Below are 18,465 nucleotides of genomic sequence, written 5' to 3'. Positions count from 1 at the left end.
CCAGCACTCTTCTCACGGAATCAAAATTAGTAAGAAATAACCCTACAGTCCATCTCCCCACCCACTCGAAAGAGAGCAAAAACTGCGCATTTCCTGCTCCATACAGAAGCTTCTCAGAATTCTGCCCTCCTTAGAAGACTGAAAAAGAGGAAGCAGATTAAACCCAGGAAAGCCAACGTAGATGGCCGATGGCAACTAAAGGATAAAAGGGGAGGGAATAAATGGTGCCAACTTGCTTGGTTGGAAGCCCTTTGGCAAGGGAAGGAGGATGACAGGCTCTCCAGGAGGAAGACGGCTGAGAGCAGTCTCTTGAGTTGAAAACCATACAAGCGCCTGAGCAGAGAAGACCCAGACAGGCTTCTCCAGAGCCTTCACAGGGCATGAAGGGGGAGGCAGCGGTCTGTCAGCTCTCAACATGGCCACGAGACCACTGACTGTTATGAGAAAAGGCCTAAAAAGTTAATCTTTGGTCACAGTGGTAGGAAACCCCAGGCTCATTAAATCTGCTCTACAGAAAGCAGCCTGGCCTAGTGGAGAAAGTCAGTTCAGTTCTCTACTTGACTCTCCAATACTAAAAATTGCAGAGAAGGGACCGATTTGCTTTGATATGGGGAGCTCTCTATGTGGACGAAATCACAATTCCATTTGCCAGTCCCCTCTCCAATATGGGCTGTCCCCAAAGTCTAAGTGCAGTTTCAAAGCTTTAATCAGTATAGACAGCAAGCTTGACAAATTAGAACATGATACAAAGCTGGGAAGGCTAGCTGGGTTGTTAAAACACTGGCCCACAGGACGACAGAGTCAGCATCCCAAAACCTTCTCAGGCTCCTTCACTGGGCTGAACTAAATAAGATGATAAGAGAAAGGAGAACAGCAGAATGGAAGATAGATTAGAGCATGTAGAGACTGGAGGCACAGAGATCAATTAAGAGGCTATTGTGATTGTGGAATACTATTGTGCTATAAGAAATGACAAGTGAGATGCTTCAGAAAAACCAGGGAAGATTTTTATGAACTGATGCGAAATGAAGAGAGCAGAACCCAGAGAACATTGTACACAGTAGCAGCAATTTTGTATGATGATCAACTATGAAAGACTTAGCTACTCTGATCAATACAATGATCTGAGAAAATTCCAAAGGACTCAAGGTGAAAAATGCTGTCTACCTCCGGAGAGAGAACTGATGAGCTCTAAACACAAACTGAAGCATACTTTTTTCACCTTTATTAATTTTCTTGTTCTATTTTTTGCTTTTTTTTTCAACATATCTAATATAGAAATATGTTTTGCATGATTTCACATGTATAATCGATATACTGCTTGACTTCTTAATAGGTGAGGGAAGGTCTGTAGGGAGGGAGAGAATTTAGAACTCAAAAATATTTTAAATGAATGTCAAAAATGAATTTTATATATATGCATGTGTGTATACATATATGAACCCTATTTTATAAATGAACTGTATATATGTGTGTATATATGTAGAGAGAGACACACACACACATAAAAAGAGGCTATTGTAATAGTCCAGGGGAAAGGAGATGAAGGTCTTAATGACAGTCAAGATTATTTGAAGAAAAAGAGATCTCAGGCTACCATGTCATGGGCACCAGTCATATCAGACCCTCTTTCACTTACCTCCCACCACTTTCACTCTCCATATGTTGCTGTCCATGTAGCAGGCTCTCATTTAATACCCCTTCTGATTAAGGGGTTGACTAATAAGCATGCTGAGGGCAGGGTTGCTGTTCACCTTTGTAGTCCCACAATCTGCCTTGGCATCTCGGGCACAGGGGCTTAGTAAACATTCATTGTAACAAACTCAATATAACCCTTCCTGGCACATCTGTAAGGAAGTGTGCCTTGGAGTCACTGATTTCACACTTTCTGTGGATCACATCCCCCATGAGGCTTGGGGGGCCCAGATTGCTAGTCTCATTGGGACAGCACTCTGAATATCAAGTCTCGGGGCTGAGGTGTCTGGGCAGGCTTAGGTTTCAAAGGGGCCAGGAGGAAAACGCAGAAGATTATGCCACTGAGGACCAGTGAATTTGAGGCAGCAAAAATGCGGTGTTGGAGTCATGCTACAGAAAGCTTTTCTTTCAGCTGGTGTATGGTCAAGGGAAGTGACCCAGCTCACTCATGTCCAGGTTATCACTGGGTTTACATATGGTGCCCAGAACTGAATCTCACACTCCAGATGTGGTCTGCAGGACTGCCACCTCTCTGGCCCTAGGCAGATGCCCCTTGACGCAACTTAAAATGGCACTAGTTCTTTCTGGATGCCGTATCACAGCCTTCGTTTGCAGTCGACTAATAACCCAAGATCTTTTTTCTCCAGGCTGCTACGATGCCAAACTCATAAAAACCCAGGAAGCAGATTTATTAAGTGTTTTAAATGATTAAACCATGGGAAAATGAAAAGAAAAAAAAAAGCAGGTTCTCCCTTCCACCCCCACTGGAAAGAGATGGAGCTGACATTAGACACTGGAAGGCAGTCTGACCTTTTTGAACGATGCTTACCCACCGTTAACCCCAACAAACTGAAGATTCTTTTTGGTCCCATTACCTCCAGCACGGAAGCCATAGTCTCGCTTTTTCATTATGGATTTAAGGCTTGTCGACGGGGAGATCTCTAGGCAGACACAACACTGGAGGTTAGGAGTAGTCATCGAGAAGGGAAAATCAAAATGCAGACATGGGAAGGCCTGGGACTTTGGGAATGGGGGTGGCCTATCAGCACAGGCACGTTTGGGCCCAACATAAGCTCTCTGTTCGAATGCAGGGCAGCACCTTCACCACAATTTGGTCTTAGAAAGTTGTCTGTGTCACTAAGAAGCTACCTGCCCCAGGCCACCAAGTCAGTATGTTAGTGTATGACAGTGTGGCTCGAACCCACTGCTTCCAGATTCTGAGATCAGACTGGCTCCCATCCTATAGTTAGCTACTGTACTTCAGGGCACTTCTATGTGGGCACAGCCTTAGAACTTGAAAAAAAATAATAATGATTCTATTTCACATTAATATGGTGCCTATAGTTTAAAAGGCCCCCTCTTAGCCATTATCTTACATGACCTTCCATCATGAAGTGAGCACAGCAGGGTTTTTTAGTTAGTTGGTTCAAATCCTACCTGTGCTACTTACCACTTTACCACTAAATGGGCCTCAGTTTCCTCACCTGTAGAAGGAGGGAGCTGCACTCCCTCATACCCGTGAGGAAAGACGGGTTAATGAGTCCTCCTGTCTCTGCTCAGATGAGAGACCAGGCAGACTGGGGCCTGTGGCGGCCACCAGCGCTCTGAGCCCTCCCTGCCTGACCCCTCAGTCAAACAAAGTCTGGTTCTACTTATCCAAAAATGCAAAGGGTATGCAATCGGTTACAGCAGAGCTCGCCTTTGTGCCAAAAGGCAGCTCTCCAAATGTGGGCCAGACCTCACGTCTACTCTCTCTGTTCACCTCTTTCTCCCTCATTTCCATCCCTCCCTCCCTCCTTTCTTTTTCTCCTTCCTTACTCTATCTCTGTCACGCCTTTCTCTTTCCCTCCCTCCTTCCCTTCTCTTTTTCTGTCCTCTCTCCCCTTCCCTCCTTTCTCTCTTTCCCTCCTTTCCTCCCTTCCTTCTTTCTTCCCTTCCTTTCTCTCTCCTTCCCTCCTCTCTCCCTCCTTCTTCCTTTTCTCTCTCTTTCTATCTCTTCTCCCCTACTTCTCTCCCTCTCCCTCCCTTTCTCCTTCACAAATACAATTTATTTAGTTATGCAAGTTATCAAAATAATAACACCCTAAAACTAGCCACAGGGAATCTCCAGTGTGAGGCCCACGACTTCATAGGAACCTGAATGCTGGGTTCCTACGGCAAATCCCACCACTATTTGTATGACCTTGGGTAGGCTACTTATGGCCCCTGAAGGTCGCTCCCTGACAGCTCTGTCCATAACCCACTGACCAAGTGATGCTCAGTAAAAGTCTGAGCCCCGCCTGCCACCAGAACACAGCCCAGGGATGTTGCCTGGAGATGGACACAACTTCAGATTCCAAACAGTCCCAGCCCCTGTTTATGGAGGACACATCGATAGGAAGCCACCATCAGGATTCAAACCCAGGTCTTCTGATGACCAATCTGCTTTCTTCCTGCGCCTATCTAAGGGCCACCTGACACTGATGGTGAGAAGGCTCTGGCAGTGCCGGGGGCTGAGGGCAAGGACGGGAAGAGGAGGATTTGCGAACAGAAGCTAGGCGGGCTGGATTCAATTCCATGCAGCATTTCTGGATGTTTTAATATTTTTCATCTAGTCACATATAACAAATAAATTCCTTGCCCCTGATTTGGGGTGAAAAAGGAAAATGGCAGCCGCCTCCCTTCTCGCCAACATTCACCCACCCTCCCCAACCCCCTCGCGCCAGTATTTACCCGGGGGCGGGGGTCTGCTGGCGACGCCCTCCTGCTCTGGCGGCGACTGTGCGGAATACGCAGACAGCAGCAAGTTGAGGGAATTGACGAGCTGGCTCTGAATGGAGCTCAGTTTGGACGCGGGCTGCTTGATGGCGTTGGCCAGCTCGGGGTAGCCGTGCTCCAAGCAGGTCCACTGCTCGTGAAGGAGCTCTTGAATCTTCTTCACGTACTGGCCAATGGTGATGTCCGGAGGGGGGCTGTGCTGCTCCATCCCTGGGGAGGAGCCGTTGGTGCCCAGGCTTGCTGGGGAGCCCCCCGCCCCTCCCCCGGCAGGAGCCTGGGCGCCCTGCTGATCAGGATCCTGCTCTTCGATCTTGAGCTCAGTAGAGAGATAGCTGTGGTTGGGTTTGGAGGGGGACGAGTCTGGCTCCTGGGGAAGGAGTTGGAGCGGTGACCTTTGCCTAGGGGTGACTGGTGGGCTGGCTTCCACAATGACAGGCAGATTGACCAGGACGCTCTTGTCACATACATCACTGACTGGGTCAGTGTTCACGGCGGCATCGTTATGGGTGTCTTTGGCATTTCTATGGCTGAGCCGATTTTCCAGCTGAGCTATGGTGCCCATCAATTCCTGAATGCTTAGTTCTTTGTTCCTCATCTCATCTCCTTGCTGCAGAAGGGCCACCCTGACTCTCTCTAGCTCCTCAGTTCTCTTTGACAATTTTTCTTCCAGGATGACAATCTGCTGCTTGAAGGCAGACACACTATCGGTTCCTGTGGTGTCTATATGCCAAGGCTCAAGACCTAAGCTCTCCTCGGTCACCCTAATCCCAATACTTCTGACATCCATCTCCACAGGAGGCGGAGGGGGGAGTTCACTGATGTTCAGTTCTATTTCAGGGGGAAATTCATTTTCAGGGATGGGTGATGGAAGAGGCGGAGGGCTTGGGGTGGGGGTCCCAGGCGTGGCCACCGACTCTGTTTCTGGTACCTTCAGCTCTTCCTCTGTGCTCTCCAAAACCACAGGAAGGTCTTGGGGAAAGGTAGGCTGGCTCAGGAGACAGCTATGCTTCAGCTGCTCTTCATCTTGGTCCCGATGCTCCAGTCCATCCTGAACAAGGTCGGGAATTACAGGCACCAGACCTGCCAACTCCTTCATTTGGGGCTGAGTGGATGCTTGTGGGCTGGAGCTGTGGGGATCTGAAAATCCCTCCACAGGGCCAAAGGCACCGTCTGGGAAACCACCTTCATCTGGGGGCTGCAGGAGTGGCGGGGGCTCAGGGAGGCTGGAGCCAAGGCTCAGCTCATCAGACACTTTGTGCTGCAGCAGGGTCACCGGCATGCTGGAAGCCCTCAGCAGCTGGGGCCGCCCTCTCCCGCCATCGAGCTCAGCCTCCACAGGTGGTGTGGTCTCCACTTGGCGAATGGTCTCAGCCAGTAGCACTCTCCTCCTGTAGCTGATCTCCCCCGCACCAGCCAAGGGCTGAGCAGAATCACTAGGGGGTTCCTCTGACCCCTTTGTGGACAGGCCCGAAAATGAAGAGGTCCAGGTCTGGTGGGGTGGAGTTGCATGGGGCCTGGCACCACTGTCAGGGAGACTGAAGTTTCTAGGCAGGGTACTGAATTTGGGCTGCTTGGCCTTCCTTCGAATAGGAATCCTCTTCATGGTGTTTCCTTTCTCAATGTCATCCACATATTTCAGGAAGTCAAGATCTAAGTGGAAACCATATGGTGTCTCCACCGAGTATGGGTGACTTTTGGGAGGCTCTTTTTCTCCATCCTCTTGGGATGATGGTTGGTCTCTGGCTAGAAAAAAAAAAGACACACACATATATTTATTTATTTTAAAATCCAAAAAATCACAGACCAATAGGAGTAAGCCTATCTCCTGACACTCTCTTGTGTCTCCTTCAAAACTCGTCAGCATCTAAAATATGCTGGAATGCTTATGGTCTTTTTGGCTTCATGGAGATGCTGCCTTATTAAATCGATTTATACCGAGGCAGTCTGCAAGGATGGGGGAGAGGGAATAGCTTCCCATTTGCAGCATGTCACTGGAAAGGCTAGAAAGGAATCTGCCTGGAGATACAGCCACAGAGAAACAAGAAATCTGTCTCATTTTGCTGCTGGCTTTGACTCATGTAACTGCCAAGCTGAGATAGCCCAGAATTTGCAAAATTGGGCCACTAATTGGCAATTACCTAAATGGAAGGTTTCAAAGGTTGAGCCACAAATTTGTCTGAGCATCCAAAAAATTAAAGCCCTGCATTAGTCAAATAAAGCCCAGCAAATCTTGCTGAGCCCAGAGATTTAAGTGATCTATAATGTTGTCGTTTGGGCTTTCTTTAATGGCTAAGCTTCCAAAAATATGCGCACCAGAGGGAACTAACTAGATCTCCCTTCTTTTTCTCTGGACCCCCTCCATCTGAAGGACTTAGAATGTTTTAAGTTCTCCTGCAACTCTGGAAACAAGGTGAGACTATTTCCTCTGACTGGGGAGAAGGCAAAAGGACAAATTCACATGACAGAGATGCCTCAGTCTACCTGGAAATACTGATTGCCTTCTATCCACTCAAGATAGAAAGGTCCCCAACTCAAGCAATTAAGGGGTTCCCTTTTGTAGCCCTAGTGCCTAGCACATAGAAGGGGCTTAATAAATGCTTGTTAATGGTTCCCTTTTGTATCCCTAGTGCATAACACATAGAAGGGGCTTAATAAATGCTTGTTTATTGATTGAATAATTGCCAGGACCATGGAGATAGAACACTTACTGCTGTCTCCTCAGGCCCTCCATGATATGGCCCCACCCCAAACAGGTCAGATGTTCATTATATACTGACATATTTTGCTGCTTGGCTACTAACAAGGGGGGGAGGAGGAAGTAGCCCTTGGCAAAAAACACCTGGTAGCAATGAGCTCCTCTCTCCAGCCTTCCCACAAGACCAGTTAAGAGAATGCCAAGCAAATGCCCAGACCGATCCCTGAAAAATCCAAGAGTGGCTTCTCAGAGTGGGCTGGGGGAGCTGTATGAGTAAAGCGGGGGGTGCCAGGGAAGGCCCTCCATTGAAGACTACAGTGTCTCCCTGCTGGCCCAAGGTTTGTGGGCCTTTCCAGCATCTCTCCTCTCCAGGCCTTAACTTCCTAACCGATGAAATGAGGAAGGAGTAATGAGTGTGATTATCACTCGAGACCCTTCTAACTCTAGTCTGGATTCTAATACCATATGTGTGTATTATGTATATGTATGCCTACATCCACATGCATGTATAGTTATCACTAAGCATATACATGTGTGTACGTGTTATATGTAGTACTTATGCATATGTCATATATTATGACTAAGTACATATGCATAGTTCTATATACATTCATAAATATAATTGTGTATATAGAGTCAAAATATATAGTAATAAAATGTATAATTGAATATATTATGGTTGTTCGATAGTACCCAATTTTTCGTGCCCCAGTTGGGGCTTTCTTGGCAAAGATACTGGAGTGGTTTGCCATTTCCTTCTTCAGCTCACTTTACAAATGAAGAAACTGAGGCAAACAGGGTTAAGTGACTTCCTCAAGGTCACACAGCTAGTATCTGAGGCTGGATTTGAAGTCAGGTCTTCCTGATTCCAGCTCTGGCACTCTATCCACTGTGCCACCTAGCTGCCCTGTATGTCTATATACAGAATCAAAATATATAGTCATCAAATGTATAATTGTGTGTATATAGATACATAGTCATAATATATACGCAGAATGATTAAATATAACATGTTTAAATATGAAAGGCAGATGGGACAGTGGATAGAGAGATGGCCTCTGACACAGACTGTTGTGTGACCCTGGTCAAGTCAACCTCTCTGTGCCCCAGATACCTCCAATACCATAAAATGTGGACAAAGTACAGCTTTGCAGTGGTACAGTGAGAATCCTCACTAACAGTTCCCTTTACTGATACGATCACGGGCCATATTCCATGATTAAATATGTTACTAAAGTAGCCACCGATGTAGAGAAGAACCTTAGCGAAGGCTTTGTGAGTTTCTACAGCTCAAAAAAAAAATCACCACCTGGTGGCCAACTCCCTTGGTCATGGGGCTCTTAGAACTTCCTTGGGCGGGTACTAAGATGACTGTCCTCTGCTAGCACATAGTGATTCCCCCTTATGGACGTGGCTTGGCATTGGCTTTGCTGGCACAAGTACCAGGAGGGAGTGGTAGCTGTTTTTTTTTAAAGGAGTGATAAAATAAACCTGTATATTAATTAATGATGATATTAGTTATTCCAGAGAAGGCTGAGACAGTGTGATACAATGGATACTGCCTGAGCTTAATTCCTGCCCTGACAAATACTGGGATATTTGACCCTGGAGAAGGCACTAACTTCAGAGGGAGTCAGGCCACAGTCTGAGACTCCAAATTGTAGAGCATTTGCCCATCTGCATCACTAGAGAAGGGCAGCTCTCTCCAGAGAAGTTACAGATCAAGTTCAAAAAATACATTCTGGTCCAGCCATGATCATAGCTTGATATGGGCCAGTTGACTTCTCTCTGGTCCCCAGCCAGAGGCTGCACATCCTGAGTCCCATGTGGCCACCTTGAAAACATGTGTTGTTTGAAAGTGCAAAGAATTCAGTGCTAACTCATCATCACCTGTACAGCAAAACCGATCTCCAGTGCATGTCCTGTGGAGGATGGGCTCTGGGCCATTGTTCCTGCCCTGGCTTTCAAAAATCTCATCCCAATAGACCAATGTGGCATTTTCTGCCATGTTCTTAAGAGAGACAAACCCTCTGCAATTTAAGATCTTTGAGAATTTCTGTGGTCAAAAAAATAATCAGCCAACCATTTAAGGAGCTTCTCCCAAATTAGCCCGGCTGGTCCTGAGGGGGCAGTGTCCATTGCTGGCTCGGCAGCATGGAAGAGTGGAAACGGGGCTGGGTTGGCAGTTGGTTGGAGGGCCTCAGTTCAAATCCTAGCTTTGCCATTTAGTACCTGGGGGAGGGGAGACTTTGGACAAGTGATTTCAGCTATCTGGGTTTCTGTCTCCTCATAAAAAGAAGGAATTGGACATGATGACCTTGAACAAGCCCTCTGGCCCTATGGCCGTCCCCAGGGAGATCTAGAGCTGTGAGCCACCCAACTCCCTCATTTTATAAATTGGAAAGCTGAAGATGAGAGGTTAAATTCTTGGCCCTAGCTAGTAAATAAGAGTCAAACTCGTATCTTTTGACTCTGAAGCTAGTCCTTGCCCATGTGCCAGGCCTGCCTCTTGCCAGCTCCCTAATTTCATCATCATGTCATACTCCTGGAGCGCTCACTCCACCCAGAAGTCTTGGGATTGACAAACAGAGCCCGAATGAAGGCGATAGAAGTTAAGGAGAGGACCAGTTTCAGACCCAGACAGAGACTCAACTAAAGGGGAAATTGTGCTATGTATCTTCTTATGACTTCAGTTTAATGAAATGGCCCTGATTTACCCCCAAGAACTTGGAGAGAAGGGCAGAAACATGAATATATCTATGATATTAAAAAAAAGTGGAGCCGATTCAAAGGCAAATTTACCCATGAGAAAAGCAAGGAAAGCAAGAGGCCTCCCTGGAATGAGAAGTCAGAAATATGGGTTTAATATATGCTCTGCCTCTAGGGCATTTTTATTTTATTTTTATTTTTTTTAAAGCAGCCATCCAGCTGTGGTATCAGCTCATGCTTTCCTGAATCCTCGCTGGAATCCTGAATTCCCACACCCCACATGAATAATGGGTCTGGCCCTCCCAAGCCTGGTCAGACAACACTGTGTTATGAGACCTTATCCATATTCAGTTCTGATTACATATTAATCCTATTGCAATGGCCTTTGAATTGGTCTGCCTGCCTCTCTCCACCAACCTATTCCCCACAGAGCAGCCAAAGAGATTTTATTAAAGCCTAGGCCCAATCATATCACTCTTACATGCAGGAGAAATGTAAACCCTCTACCTGGTGCTCAAAGACTTTCAGAGCCCGGCCCTTCTCTCTTTCCTGGTCTCCTTACCTATCAGCCCCTCCACTCAGCCTACAATTCAACCTTACAGGCCTCCCTGCAGTGAAAGAGCAGTGGGTGTGGGTCGAAAGGCCCGGGTTCAAAGCCTGACTCAGCCACTTACTGGGCCGGTTACTGCAAAATGAAGGGCTTGGCCTCTGTGGTGTCTCAGCTCTCAACCTGTGACTATGATGGAATCACCCTGGGATAGTGGACCTGAAGGGGGACAATGACCACGAGGGTGGAAGGCACCAGACCCAAAAGGCCTTGGAAGGGAAGGAGAAGAGGGGAAAGGATTTAGACGGATTTTTTTCAAAACTGATCCGAAAAGCACTGGAGAGGAAGCAAAAAAAAAAAAAAGTCAAATTGAAGGTGAATTAAGCCTCCTTCTGGAAGAAGCCAAGAGAGAGACTGGAACTTTAATCCCTCATCCTCATCTGTCCGGAAAGGAAGATGGTATATTCAGGGAGGAAAGGACTGAGGCCTTTCCCCAGGCAGGCCCAGGGACCCCTCCAGAGGCTGCAGAACCCAGGAACCCCGGGACAACTGGACAGATGGGGAGGGGAGGACCAGGTGATGTCTCGGGGCTGGGCCGCGGGTGTATCGGGCACCTGTGAGATGTGGCGATTGACTGCCTTTGGAAAATGGCAGAAGAGCAGACCCGGAGATGGCCAGGGCTGGTGAAAGGCTGTCTGGGGCAAGGAAAATTAAGAGAACTCCTCCTATTTCCTAATCTGGGCCGGGGCCTAGGCCTTCCTCGGCAGACAGCACCATAGGGCAGAAGGGGCACTGAACAAGGAGCCTGGACAGCCCAGCCTAACACCACCACCCACTAAAGAACCAGGCCAAGGAGCGCCTTTCCCCCTCTGGGCCACAGCTTCCTCACCTGAAAAGTGGAGGGTTTTGTGTCCAATTCTTCAAGACCCCATTTTGGGGTTTTCTTGGCAAAGATACCGGAGTGACTTGTCACTTCCTTCACAGCTCCTTTTACAGAGGAGGAAACCGAGTAAAACAGGGTTAAGTGACTTGCCCAGGGTCACACATCGGAGGTTTCCTCGGCAAAGACACTAGCGTGGTTTGCCATTTCTTTCTCCAGCTCACTTTACAGATGAGGAAACTGAGGCAATCTGGATGAAGTGTCTGAGGCCAGATCTGAACTCATGAAGATGAGTCTTCCTGATTCCAAGCCCAGTGCTCTATCCCCTGCGTCACCTGGCTGCTCAAAAATGAAGGGACTGGAGTAAATTATTTCTAAGGTCCTTTCTGGCTCTAATAGTCACAAGTCCATGACTCCATACACAGGTAACTCCAGAGCTGGAAGGGACCTCAAAGGCCATCTACCACAAATCCCTTATTTTACTAATGAGGACACAGGCATGGCATGTGGCTTGGCCAAGGTCACATACAAGATCCTAGATCTGGAAGGGACTTCAGAGCCTCAGTCTGCTCATTTTGCAGAACAAGAAACTGAGGCAGGGAGAGGTGGGATGGGAGCCCAGGTCTTCCTGACCCAAATTTATTGCCCCTTCCACCGTACTGAGCTGCCTGTGAAAACACTTTGAAAACACTTTGGAAATACCTAGTTTGAATCCAACCAGTACCAGATAACGGAGACAGAACTGGAGGACATGGGTTACCCTGAGATCATTCCCCACATTCAGGGTAGTGTGAATACTCTCCTTGAGGTCAATGAAAAAACAACCCCCCTACCATCTGTCTTCTCCATCATCGGGGTTTCAAAGGGCAGCCTCTCAGAGTCACTTCATGGGCTGAGTCAGCGGGGTGTGGTCACCAGGCTCTGTAAGCAATAAGAGACAAGTTCAAGTTTGGTTATTTGGAGGAGGAAGATCTGGATCAACCTTCTGTGGGAGATGGCACCTGACTTGTGTCTTCAAGGAAGCTAAGCATTCCAGGAGGGAGGGCATGCCAGAGGGACCACTTGGGCAAAGACGTGGAGGTGGAGGCGGGAGCCTCACTGTCGCACGGCAATTCTTTTACTCATCTCTTATTAATGTTCTTTTTCTCTCTCATTAGTGGGAAATCCTACGGAGATCTAAAATTCAAGATGCTCAAAACAAGGCCTCGCCTTTCCCCCAAACCCAACGCTCTTTCAGATTTCTGTTACAGTTGAGGATGCCATCATCCTTCAACTCGCCCAGATTCACTACTTTAACGCCACTGTTCACTCCTCACACTGACCCACCCCTGCCATATCTAATCAGCAGCCAAACCCAGTCATTCCACACCCACAGCACAAACAAAGGATAAAAAGGCAGCTGGCGGCTTAGTGGATAGAGCAATATGCCTGGAGTCGGGAAGACCTGAGTTCAAATGTGACCTCAGAAGCTTACTAGCCATGTGACCTTGAGCAAGTCACTAAACTTCCATTTGCCTCAGTTTCCTTCAACCATAAAATGGGGATAATGATAGCACCTACTTCCTAGGGTGGTTGTGAGGATTAAATGAGATGATAATAAAAAGCGCTCAGCATGTGGCTGGCACACAGGAAGCACTTAACAAATGTTTGTTCCCTTCCCCATTAATTAAACACTTACTGTGTGTCAGGCACCATACCAACCAGTGGTGATACAAGAATACAAAAAAGCAAGACAGCCCCTGCCCTCAAGGAGCATCCATTCTAATTATGAAGGACAATACCTAAAGGGAGCTAGAAAAAGGAACGAGGGACATGGCATGGGGACGTGTTTGGAAGTAGCCTTGAAGTGACGCAGACACCTGATTCTGGGCACAATGAAGTGAGAGCTCACCTGTGGGAGCCTAGGGCGGGTGCAGCGGGGCAGAGCCCAAGGTTCAGTAGGAAAGGGATGAGGAGGTTTAGAGTTGGCCAGGACGATCTCTCTCATCCCATCTCAGCCCGCGCTCCCTACAATAACCAAGCGGCCGTGACTCTAGGACTGCAAAAGCTCTGGATGCTTGGTCTCTCTCCCAGCATTCCCAATCGCCATCCACACGGCTGCCACCCCGATTTTCCTAGCACGAGTCTGACCTCCTTTCCAGTCCTCTTACTAAACCTTCCACGCCTTGCTCCCTATCCCCACATAATCGATCCAGTGACGCCCACCTCCTGGCCATTCCTCAAACAAGACACTCATTTGCCAGCTCCAGGTACTTCCATATGCTTTCCCCACCTCCCATCCCCCTGCCTGGAATTCTCTCCTTTCAAGTCCCAGCTAAGGACCCACCATCCTCAGGAAGGTTTCCCGATCCCCTTTCATTGTCGGGCTTTCTCACTTGGGTTACCTCCAATCTGGTTGGGTGGCTCCTCCTACAAACTCCATTTAAGACAGTCTCTCAGGCCAACCATGTCTCATTCTCCTCAGGTATGTTTCTACCGTACCACCCCCAGCCATTTCTTCCCCTATGAGAATGTAAGCTTGGGCCTTTGTATTCTCGGCACTTAGTATGGTGCTTAGCATATAGTGCTTAATAAATGTTCACCAACTGATAAATAAATGCTTGTTGACTGCTGAATTGAATTATTAGAAGGCTTTTAAAAAACTATAAAACAAAAATCAGAAAAACGTACTACTGAACTTAAATGTCTACCCAATCATTGCTTTGGAAATGCTACTGGAGGCCTAGAATGATAAGGGCCTCCAAAGTTTAAATCTGCATCATTTTGGTTCTATATTGGACTGCTCGTAGCCTGAGTGTTTTGCATCTGACTCCTGAGAGACCTCATTTTCTCAGGAGTTTATGTCCCAGTCCAAGAAATTTATAGGTGTGTTCACAGAATAGCAGCTTTGCTCCCTCCCACGTGGGGATAGTGCAAAGGTGGGCTATCATACTGTGTATTTATTACATCCAGAGGGGATTGGGAAGGCCCACTGAAAACCAAAAAAAAGTCACCTATAACCTTGGGCTGCATAAAGTGCGGCAGAACCTCCGGGAACAAGGAGGTAATGGTCCCATGGGACTCTACCCCTCTCAGACCTCATCTGGCGATCCAGGCTTAGTTCTGGGCACCACAGATGATGAGAAGGAGAGCGACAACAGAGGGACAACCAGGATGGGGAAGGGCCTAAAGTCCATGTGGAATGCCCTTCTCCCAATGGCCAGTGCCCTTCCCCCCCGCCCCTGGTGATATTTAATAACTTTGTATTTTATTCTGAACATACTTGTATATATTCATGGTCTTCTCTGATAGAATGTAAGCTTCTTGAGGGCAGGGATTCTTTTTTTTTCTTTGTATCCCTAATACTCAACACTATGCCCAGCACATATTAAGTATTTAATGCTTGATTTCATCAAAATACCACTGGAGACAAGAGATTTGGGTTCAGATACCACCTTTGATGCTACTTGTTTGACACCAGGCAAGCCACAGCCTCTCTGGGAATCACTTTCCTTATCTATAAAAGGGAGGAGGCTGGAGCAGAGAATCTCTGAGTTTGCTTCTAAATTGAGACCTAAGCTCCGATCCTCGCCCGCCCATCATCCCCTACCATTGCCCTCAATGACCCTAGTGCTCCATTTTGCATTTGTATCCATGGGTCTGATACCGTTCTCTAATAGCTCGGTGTGTCCCCCTGCTCCTCTCATTCTGGTTGTAAAGTTTAAGGATGGGGCAGTGTCTTAGACCTCTCGTCTCTGCTGTGGTACCTGGGACGGTTCTGTGTGAATACTAATAGTAACTCTGAGCTATAGGATACTAATGAGGAGGAGGAGGATGACCAAGATGGAGGTGATGTCAGTTCACATAATTTTATCATAATTCTATTAGTAGGAACTGGGACAGGTCCGGTGATTTTATTGGGAGAGGAACTGACCAGTGAGGAAATGCCCTTTACCAGCATACCCTCTCTGCAAGGTATAGACGTCGAGAAGGGCTTGGAAAACTGAGAAATTAAGCCCCCCACCCAGGGTGACCCTGCAATTCTCAGAGGCAGGACGTGGATTTGTATCTCATCAAAAATCCTTCCTTCCTTCCCCACCTCCCCCCCCCATCTCTCTTTCTCTCCCCCAACCTTCTCTTCTCCCTGCCTTCCTTCCCCACCTCCCCCCCTCTCCTGTCTCTCTTTCTCTCCCCCAACCTTCTCTTCTCCCTTCCTTCCTTCCCCACCTCCCCCGCTCTCTCCTGTCTCTCTTTCTCTCCCCCAACCTTCTCTTCTCCCTTCCTTCCTTCCCCACCTCCCCCCCTCTCCTGTCTCTCTTTCTCTCCCCAAACCTTCTCTTCTCCCTTCCTTCCTTCCCCACCTCCCCCCCTCTCCTGTCTCTCTTTCTCTCCCCCAGCCTTCTCTTCTCCCTTCCTGCCTTCCCATTCTCCACAATATCTATAGGATTTTGAGTATCTTGCCTCTTTCTGGGCCTTATTTTCCTCATCTGTAAAATGGGAGGGTCTGACTGGACACTGAAGTCCTTCCGAGGTCTGACATTCTTTGATTCTCTGATTTATAATAACCAGGCTGGAGCAGCTCAAAGTCAGCATTCCTAGTAACTGGAAGACTCTACCGGTATCCGTACGGATGACTACTCTCTGTGAGGAAAATGTCTACCCAAGTAAGAAAACAGCAAGTCAAACGGACATTTTTTAAATAGAGCTGGAAGGCAAGCATCTGCAAAACAGGCAGCGATATTTCAATCCATTATACGATGGAGACCAGATGATGGCCAGTCCTGCGGAGAAAGCAGCCAGTTCGGCTTGGGGTGACTTTTACCTGCTGGGCTCAGAACAGAGAAGCCCAGTCTTGGAGGCCAGAAGATATCAGCTGTGATTCACATTGTCCTTGAGGCTGAATTCACACGTCTCAAGCCTCGACCGTAAATTTCCCCAAAAGTTCAAATTGATTCCCCATCCTCTTCCCAATCATAAACAACTCAGTGCGCACCCCTCTCACCATAGGTCATCCAATAAACTGGCTGTTTATTATTACAACCGCACACACACTAGACACATTTACTATCAATGGCTCCCCAGCAGAAGGAGAACTGTTTTAGGAATTCTACTGAACTCAGATCCCTTCCAACTCTACAATTCTTGAATCTATGGTTTCTGAACCTAAGTGGGACAGTGGCTGTAAAGGTATAAAGAAAGAGGAAAAGCAATGGACGGGCCCTACAACAGCATGGAAAACAGGAGGAGGGTAAACCAAACACCAGATAAGACAACTGGAAAGATAAAAATAGGGAGGACAGATTGAAGCCCTCAGCCAGGATACTTTGACTGACCATAGAATGTAGAAATGGGTGGAAAGATCCAACACTCGGCGTGGTTCCATTGGGAAGGTGGGCAGGGTCAAAATCTCTCTAAAATTTGGTGCATGAAAAGAGGGTTTAATCTGGAGTCAGGGAATCACAGATTTAGACCTAGAAGGAAATTTAGAATTAAAGTCCAACACCCTCATTTTACAGAAGGCCTAGAGAGGACTGATGACTTGCCCAAGATCACACAGGCAGTGAGGCTGAGTCAGGATTTGAACCCAGGCTCTGTGACTCCAGGGTTAGTGCCCTTTTGACAACATCATGCCATTTCACAGTCAGAGCTCTTGGTTTTGTTGTTCTTGTTTTTTAGCTCTTGGTTTTAAATCCTAGCTCTGGGAGACTGAGCCAAGATGGTAGAGTCAAAGGAACCAGGACAGCTCCATTCCCCCTACAAATGCCCAGTGGGGTAGTGTCTAGGAAGTCAAAGGAGGAATTTTGGATGGTGCCCTTTCCAGCCCAAGATAATGAATTCCGCCTGTAGCCAAGTGCCCAGAGCAGGAGCTTAGGAAAAGGAATGGGCTAGGGTCACATATTCAGATCAACTAGCAGGAGGGTAGGAGGTCGTGTCTCCCAGAATGGGCCAAGAACATGATACAGCCCCCAGAGCTCCCAGCTGGATCCAGAGTGTGGCAGCAGGGGAGGAGAAAGATGTGGAAAAAAGCAAAGTCATATCCTAGAGAAGACTGGATCACAAACCCAGCCCCCAAAGCTTTCAGCTAGGCCAATAACACTTGGCAAATCACTAGAATAAGGAGTCCACAAAGATGTCTGAAGCACTATTCTGTCCCAAAGCCAAGGACACAAACACAGAAGAAAACAATCCAAAGTACCTACGAACCAAGAACCTAAGAAAAACAAAGCTTGCAAAAAACCAAAATGCACAACTAGAATTCCTAGAAGAAAAGATGCAAGTGTTTAAAGGAAAAGGGCTTAAAATGACATTGTAAATGACATGAGAGTTAGAGGAAAGAATTGGAAAAGAAATGAGAGCTATAGAGGAGACACCTGGGATAAGAAAGAACAGCTTGGCACAAGAGACGCAGAACCTGACCCAAACAACAAACCCCCTAAAATGGACCAAAAGAGAAATTAATGACTCAGGAGACAAGAAGAAATAGCAAAACAAAGTCAAAAGAAGAAAATGTAAGGTATCTGGTATCAGACCAGTTTTGAAAGACTTAAAAATTCTGATTAACACAATGCTCAATGATGATTCCAGAGGACCAACGAGGAAAAATACCAGCCTCCTCCTGACAGAGAAAAACGAACATGCAGAAGACTCATATTTCTTAATGCAGCCAAGATGGGAATTTGTTTTCCTTGACTATATTTATTTGTTTCAAGTGTTTTTTTTTTCTTTTTTTCCTAGTAGCAGAGGGGGTATATACGAAAAACAAATTAAAAAAAAAGCTTAATAACTGAAAAAAATTAAGTAAAAAAAGTCCCAGCTCTACTACTTACTATCTTGGTGACCTTGGATATGTCACTTATCCACCTCTAGTCCTCAGTTTCCTCAGCCATAAGATTAGGGGCTTGGGTTAGATGGCCTGCTCAAAATCCTCTTATGTGAACACCATCCTAAGCATTACTGAAGGGACGCAATAAATCTTTACGGAGCTGATAAGTATGGGTTATCAGTAAACAGAGCTTCGGTCATCACCGTCTCTGTATCTCCAGTGTCTGGCGGGGTTTTGCATGGGATAAGTCCTTCATAAATGTTGGCTGAATAAATTAATGACTACATGATTTATGCACCCACTCAGGAATTATTTACTGAGTGTCTGCTGGGCATAAAGCCCTGTAATGAGCACTATAGCAATAAGAAGAAGAAGAATTC

The 18,465-nt window shown here is 47.0% G+C and overlaps 2 protein-coding genes across 2 annotated transcripts in view; both read right to left on the bottom strand.

The window, feature by feature from the left end:
- Positions 1-12,194, bottom strand: part of KANK4 (KN motif and ankyrin repeat domains 4) — a 34,857-nt gene extending 22,663 nt beyond the window's left edge. Inside the window, exons 1-3 of the mRNA XM_036756412.1 lie at positions 12,117-12,194; positions 4,408-6,195; positions 2,525-2,636 (exon numbers count right to left, since the gene is read on the bottom strand). Of these exons, the coding sequence (XP_036612307.1) occupies positions 2,525-2,636; positions 4,408-6,195; positions 12,117-12,135 (1,919 nt within the window). The 5' untranslated portion in view covers positions 12,136-12,194. The remainder of the gene's footprint in view (positions 1-2,524; positions 2,637-4,407; positions 6,196-12,116) is intronic.
- The window catches only part of LOC118846095, a 73,218-nt gene continuing 66,916 nt past the window's right edge, over positions 12,164-18,465 (bottom strand). The window contains exon 4 of the mRNA XM_036754281.1: positions 12,164-12,204. Within this exon, the coding sequence (XP_036610176.1) occupies positions 12,164-12,204 (41 nt within the window). The remainder of the gene's footprint in view (positions 12,205-18,465) is intronic.

Source organism: Trichosurus vulpecula, chromosome 4 (genome assembly GCF_011100635.1).
Source record: "Trichosurus vulpecula isolate mTriVul1 chromosome 4, mTriVul1.pri, whole genome shotgun sequence".
Classification (NCBI taxonomy): domain Eukaryota; kingdom Metazoa; phylum Chordata; class Mammalia; order Diprotodontia; family Phalangeridae; genus Trichosurus; species Trichosurus vulpecula.
The sequence above is the reverse complement of the archived record's forward strand: the minus strand, read 5'-3'. Positions and strand labels throughout refer to the sequence as shown.